Source organism: Tachysurus fulvidraco, chromosome 4 (genome assembly GCF_022655615.1).
Source record: "Tachysurus fulvidraco isolate hzauxx_2018 chromosome 4, HZAU_PFXX_2.0, whole genome shotgun sequence".
Taxonomy (NCBI): Eukaryota; Metazoa; Chordata; class Actinopteri; order Siluriformes; family Bagridae; genus Tachysurus; species Tachysurus fulvidraco.
The window spans coordinates 11933709-11941208 of NC_062521.1; the positions used below are offsets into that span (position 1 = coordinate 11933709).

The window sequence follows — 7500 nt, forward strand, 5'->3', positions numbered from 1 at the left end:
CACACAAAATATACCTATAGATCCCCCATATTTCTTTTATTTCGTATAGATTTTTGCTTAATGTTAAATGCATAATGCTCAGGCCTAGAATCAACATATAATTAAATAAGTTGATTATTTATAGCTCATAGACTTGCTACATCGCAGATTCAGGGTCTCAGGTTTGATCCTGAGCTCATGACATTAAACATACTGAGCTACTGTGCATTTTCCTCTCACGTCCTCAAAATGCCACCATATGCTGCCATTCCACTTTGTATTAATGTGGGTGTCAATGTGCCATAAGATTGACTGGCACTTCATGCCCAATGTTCCCGTTATAGGCTCTGGATTCACCACCACTCTGACCTAGATAAGCATCTATTGAAAGTGATTAAGTGAGTCTACTTTCCACATGTCAGCGGTTTCCGCAGGCCTTCGGGCACCTACGGAAACGGTTGTGTGACAACAAACCTGATGTTTTTATGAGATTCTTCATGAGGAGACTCTCTCTCTCTCTCTCTCTCTCTCTCTCTCTCTCTCTCTCTCTCTCTCTCTCTCTCTCTCTCTCTCTCAAATATAGTGTTGGCCATATTCTGCAAATTTACACACAATATGGCCAACTGTTTACTGACAGCTGCCCAACACACCTATGTATATGGCCTTTGAACATCCCGTTTGTTCTATAATTAATTTCTTCTATAGTAACTTCTACAATTCTGAGAAGATGTTTCACAAGTTTTTGGAGAGTGGCTATAGGGTTTTGTGTTCATTCAGCCACAAATGCCCTGTGTTTAGGTTTATAGCAAAGGTGTTCAGTAGAAATGAGGTCAGGGCTCTGTGCAGGACACTGAAGCTCTTCCTCTCCAAACTTGGTAAACAGTGTTTTTATGGAGCTTGCTTTGTGCACAGGGACACTGTCATGCGCATTGCTTTGGTTCATGGATGTTCCCATACTTTTGGCTATATAGTGTATGCAGTATCAAAGGATATGATTAGAAAACTGTAATAAGAAAACTTAAATAAGTGAATTTAAGTAGAAAACAAAGGGAAGGTAAAAGCAGTAATAGCACAGTGCACAGTGCACAGAACGGAACATCAGCATTTTGATGTAGTGTGTTTATTGCTAATCTTTTAATTAACAGCAATGTTTTGTCAGGCACAGACTGTGAATATGTTGGAGGTAAATTCACCGCTGTGGGTGAAACGGGAATACATTGGAATGTTCTAAGAGCAGGGACTTGGATGAAAAATAAAAGAAAGCATTCATGTGAATTCATGTTAGTTAACTTTGTTTACACGTCTCTATGTTAGAAGGTGAGAGAAACACAACGAGGCTCAGTGACCTGCTGCTTTAATACAGCAAACTTTATTTCCTCCAAAATAGTCTACATGGAATGCATTGTTGGACCAACTTCCTTTGTGAGAAAATACTGCAAAGATTACTTTCACTCCTAGTTAAATTCAACAACCTATATCAAATCTACTCAATCCATGGTAATAATCTGCAAATTAAAACTGTCATTTAACTGCAATATCTTCTAATAAGAGCTGAATGGCACTAACAATCTGAGCTAAAAGAAAGGACTCGTTAAGTGAAAGAATTACACGTCGAAAGAATAATAGTGTGGTCGTTAGACCGTATTGCTAATCGTTCCAGCCAGTTCGATAGCGGCAGGAAAAGCATGGTGTCTGGAAGAGAATGTAAACATTTTTAAAGGAATTGAACCCTCTTCAACCCCAAAACATGTCTTGGTACTACCTCCATCTTAGATTACAAAAAGTGTTACAGGACCAACACCATTGTATGCACATCTAAACAAACTAAATTATAAATACAATAAATATTTGTGGGAAAAAGATCAGCAGCACCACAGTGCTGGTGGGGGGGTTCAGGGCCTTCAGTAGTAGAGTAGAGAGGGTTTTTGAGGGTGAACCAGAGGTTAGAGAGCCATTCAGGAGGAAGAGCGTGTTTCAGTAAGTAACCGCCAAACAAACAGTGAGCTCTCTCTCTTTTTTTCTTTCCTAACAAATGTTTTTTTGGGTGATGTAATCCAACAACAGTAAAGAGGTGCTTTACAAAGTGTGTAGAAACACCCTGCTTATGTCTTTGCTGCTGTGGCTGTACATTCAAACCCTCTAGCAAAACATCAAACCCTCCCTTTGGGCCAGGCACTTGATGAATCGAAAAACGGGCCAATCGAAATACAGGACAGTGAAAGAGCTTTACAGTCTTTAGATATTAAATCAACAAATATTTTGTTTGTTTTAGCAGCAAGTGCATCACCTTATCTCTTCCTTTATCCCTTTATACATTATTGCCAGTTCATGCACAATTGTCTAAGGACACCCTGAGACACCACTAAACCTTCGCACAATGCACTGTTGAACTCACAAACCAAGAGACAATCACCTATCAGCAACACACTCTCAGATCGAAGAGGAAGAAAGGATCTCAACTTGTTAACGGACCTAGAAAGGAAAAGTTTGGCAGCTGGAAGATTTTGGCACTTTGTACAAATATAGTTATGGAAGGTACCTCGCAGTATTTCACACTTTTCTTGTAGCATAAATGAAAAAGCAATCATAAAACACTTTTATAAAATGGTTTGACCATATAGATTCTACTGTCTTAATTGATGCCTTTTTGGGTTTTAACCACAAAGCATTCCTTCATATGAAAGAGCGATATACAGGACCACAGTGTTCATTCTCTGAGAAGTCTGTCGCACTACAAAAAAAAAAAAAAGTCTCTGCATTAGTTCCATAACTTTTTTTGGACCGACAAGGCAAAGGTAATTGTAGGGAAATTGTATATATTTATATAAAATATTAGTTTGTAATGTTTATATTAAACTCTAGCAAGTGCTGATTTCTTTAGCTCTCAGACGTCTGACAGTTTTCTTCTCCAGAGGATAATCATTTGTGGTCCCTGTATTCCAGACATTAACACTGAGATCACAGTCAACACAATGAAAAACATGTGGCACTCTCATTTCATCTCAGAACCCAACTTCTGGTTCATGGCATTAGGCTGGTACTTATATTGCCAATAGTGTTTATACATTCTTGCCACTGTAAACAAAGAGATGGAACACATGATAAAAGAAAAAAATTAAGAAAAAAAAAAAAAAAAAACAACAAAAAAACAAATCCACTGGCTGAGAAAATGTTGTACCTCTGTGGTAAATAACTTACAAAATGAAAGTAAAAAAAAACAAAAACAAAAAAAACCTTTGTTTACAGTACCAAAAAACCCTAGACTATAATTTTAGATCTTAAAATCATTATGTTAAGTCTATAAATAGCTTTACAAATATACATGTTAATTCAAATAAAACTTTTTTAGCTTTTTTTAAGATTAAATGTTTACATGACCTCAACAACGTATGCTCATTTGCAATGCATTGTTTTTTTTTTTTGTTTTTGTTTTTTAAAATCAATTCTTTTCTCTTACATACACTGCTGTGGACTGCAATATGATACATATTTATATCTGTATATTTACAATAGAAAATTTAGATACATACAAAACGCACAATTATATTTCCTCAAATCTAGGACGCTTCTCTTTTAAAAGGTTGGCGTGTCAGAAGTTCTCATGAACAAAAAAAAAAAAGGAAAAAAAAAAAAGTAAGAAGTAACAGTTCAAAAAAAAAAAAGAAAGAAAAGAAACTGGCCATATGTTTGAAAGCAATGGATTACGTTTGATTCTCATGCAAATCAAATATTTTCCCATCGGCTCCAAATTGTCCTACCTGGAAAAACACTCGTGGTGTCACTCTAATATGTAGCTACTGTATAATAAGTCTCGACTGTTCCACTGGTTCTGTGTTTGTTCGATAGGCACGGAATGGTTTCACCCTTCAAAATGCCATGCGTTAAAGGAAAAATAAACTGGCAGAGTAGAAAAATAGGAATTCTCTTTAAAAAAGCATGATTTTCAAATAGCAGAATGTCAGCTTCTAAACAGAAGAAGGGCATGAAGAAAAAGGAAATGTGGCGATGGTAGCCTTGATGTAGCGTACATGCAGCTTTCTGTCCCACTCCAAATTTGCAAGTGAGCCAAGCGGATTAGTTCGGTGTGGCTGGAGATCTGTTGCGTGCTGTGCAGCACTGAGCCTCTTCCTATCGGGATGCTGATAAGGGGATTTGAATGGCAACATGTCTTTGACCCCTGATCCCTCCTTCTTCCTCTTATGAGTGTTCTAATATGCCATTATGATGATGGATTTTTGGGTGTTGTTGCTGCTGCCGCCACCGTGTTTTGAGCCTCTATGTCCGTATGACGCCGTTGCTGTGGTGGTGTTTAGGCAGGCATGGCTCGTCAGGCAGGGGATCATGAGCAAACACAGAGTCATCTCCGGAGGAGCAGGTGCTGTTAGAGTCTGGACAGGTGGGAGAGTACTGCTCAAACGGGACTGCGAGATCCAAATACTCCTGCAGAGATCACACACACACACACACACACACACACACACACACACACACACACACACACACACACACACACACACACACACACTGCTGGGGTTTCTCTTAATACATAACAGCTGAGTATATCTCTGAGGCACTGAGTAGTAACATAATAGCAAGAGAGTGAAGGAGAGTTGAGGAAAGAATATTTGGACGCTCTTACATCGGTTGATGTCATGGAGAGAACCCTGTCGTGATCCTCCACCAGCTGTCTGAATGTGGGTCTCTGAGACGGAACAGCATGCCAGCACTCACGCATGATCATATACCTAACAGACAGACAGAAGTTTCATTAATTGGACAGCATTTTCACTTTCCTCACTCTGAATTTAGTATCAGAGTGTGTAAGACAGTAAATGAGACAGTCAAATACACTTTTCTGTATCATGTTTCTTTTTGAAATTTGAATTCTCGACTCTCATTGGTTAAAAGATTCGTTTTCTATATCTCTGATGCAATGAAATCACAAATTTCTTTTATTGCACTCATAATAATATCTTCTTCTTTCTATTGTGACAGCAAATTCACAGGGTCTTGTCTGGAGGTAAAAACATGCAGTTGTTGCAGTGGTGAGGCATTTTGCAAAGATTCATTTGTTTTATTTTTTAAAGGAGTCTTCGGTGTCAGTATTTCCTCTGAGTCTGAGGTAAAGCTGTTTTCAAGCTTTATTTGTTTTCAAGTTTTCCTCCAGGAAAAAGTCTTTAGGACGGCAGGCTTTCTGCTTTGTGGTTTTCTGACAAAAAGACAAACCACTTTTTTGTCTTAGTAACTTCAAGAAAGAGTAAATATACAGTAATAAATATAACTTCACCTGGATAAAACGGACAATATGACTTTCTGTGAGCCATGAAAAATTGTAATTGTTGTCACAGTGAGGAATAAAAGGTTTTGAACTGGGCCGCATCACACCATCCCGATGAGGACTGTTTTCCAGCATAACACTACATATTCCTTATATTAAATCTTGATGATATTTAAACATTTTTGACTGAAAGAATTCATTTATCAAAAAGCGCACTACATTAACACATTGTAGGTATATTGAATTATATAGTATATAGGTATATAGAATTATATATAATTATATATATTCAAACACTAAACTAATGAATAGTCTTGAAAGTATTGGAGGTTTTGTGCTGTGTTCAGAGACATACAGTTCATGAGTGCAGTTGGCAGGTTTGTCCATTCGATGGCCCTCCTTGAGCAGCTTAAAGAGCTCCTCGACGGGGATTCCAGGGTACGGCGATCCTCCCAGAGTGAAGATCTCCCATAGCAACACTCCGTATGACCAGCTGCAAGCACAGAAGCCAAAGGTGAATATAGCCTGAGAAAGAGGCAATCAGAAAGAACAAATGTGGGTGGACAAGTGGACAGAGCCACAAGGACATCTTGGGCAGAGGATGATGTGATGCATGATGTGAATATCTGGATGACTATTGGAACCACTTTTTATGACTCCGGTTGTAGACTGTTAAATAAAATTGTTGAATTTATCATCTTGCATGGCTGAGAAAATGTGGGATCTCTCTCTCTCTCTCTCCCTCTCTCTCTCTCTCTCTCTCTCTCCCTCTCTCTCTCTCTCTCCCTCTCTCTCTCTCTCTCTCTCTCTCTCTCTCTCTCTCTCTCTCTCTCTCTCTCTCTCTCTCTCTCTCTCTCTCTCTCTCTCTCTCTCTCTCTCTCTCTCAGGGTCTCACTCTCTGGGGCCTTCGGTTGTTGGCGGATGCGAGAGGCCAGTTCTCAGTGAGGCTTATAATGTGTGTCTGTGATAAGAGAGGAAAGTCCATTAAATCTCTGTGTGTGTGTATCACAAGCTGTTCTGTTAACTCAGGGTTCTTTTGTTTGGCCCTATTTTTTCCACACCCCCACTGTGCAGTGCTAATCAAATTAGCCACGCTGAAAGACAAGGGGAGTTAAGAGCCAGTTCATGTTAGCTAGCTAAACTTGCTCTCACTCTCTCTCACACACTGCATAGGAATCTGGATGAATGCTGAATAATTGGCCCATCGTGCCATCAGTATCCGTTCATTAGTTTAATGTCAGACTCAGATCTTATTCAAGCACATCAGCAGGCAACAATTCTATTGGAGGCATGTGCACACACCCACACACAAGCACATACACACAGTAGAAGCAAAAAATAAAACAATTTTTCTCCAATATTCTCATGCCTAGAGCTAATAATATGATTTCATTACTGCGGTACATTGAGAAATATTGCACTCTGTTTGCATGTTTGTGTGTGTTTGTGTGGGAGCCACTAATGTATCACTGTACAACCAATTAAGCCTGAATGAGTGAACATATAGTGAACAGGAACCTGCTCTCATCTTGCCCCCGGCCCTCACACACACATATGCACACCATTACAAACAAAGTTGTAAAACACACAAAAACACACGCTCAGATGAGTTTGATGCTAACAAATACAGTCACCATACTGAAACACTGGAATACTGGATGTTGTGAAGAAAAGATTGATTGAAGTGGAAAATGACAGGTATGCATGGCATTGTCAACTCACACGTCGCTCTGGTGTGTGTAGACCCGGTCGAACAGAGCCTCCGGTGCCATCCATTTAACGGGCAAACGACCCTGAAAGCATACACAGTGGATTAGAACAAGAGATGAGCTGAGCTGGCAGGGTACATAGATGTCCAGCTAACATCAACACAGCGCTGTTCTAATCCTCTACTGTCTCATCTAATACGCTGATTCCACTAGAGACCGCATTCAAATATTCCCACAAGCTAAAACCCCTTAGAACTGCTGCAGGTCACTTGACTAAGCTACAGTATGTCCTCTACTGAACTTCTTCCACTGCCCAATCACATATACATGATTCTCTCAAGCATCAACAGATTGAATAACCTTCTATAATCCGGACATAACAGACCATTTAGGGTTTATTTTAGTAGAACACCATCACGTATTTGTCGGGTCAGCACAAACAATGTGGCACTACCAGCAAAGCCAAAGTGCAGCAATAGCAATATATTAATATTAGCACCATAATACATTTGGTGAAGTATTTGAGGAACTGAA

At 39.3% G+C, this 7500-nt stretch overlaps 1 protein-coding gene across 7 annotated transcripts in view; it reads right to left on the reverse strand.

The window, feature by feature from the left end:
- Window positions 1–1321: 1321 nt before the first annotated feature.
- The window catches only part of fgfr3 (fibroblast growth factor receptor 3), a 36609-nt gene continuing 30430 nt past the window's right edge, over window positions 1322–7500 (reverse strand). For all 7 annotated transcript variants that reach the window (XM_027150258.2, XM_027150264.2, XM_027150262.2 and 4 more), the window contains exons 15-18: window positions 6980–7050; window positions 5613–5750; window positions 4619–4724; window positions 1322–4419 (exon numbers count right to left, since the gene is read on the reverse strand). In XM_027150258.2, the coding sequence (XP_027006059.1) occupies window positions 4255–4419; window positions 4619–4724; window positions 5613–5750; window positions 6980–7050 (480 nt within the window). In that variant the 3' untranslated portion in view covers window positions 1322–4254. The remainder of the gene's footprint in view (window positions 4420–4618; window positions 4725–5612; window positions 5751–6979; window positions 7051–7500) is intronic.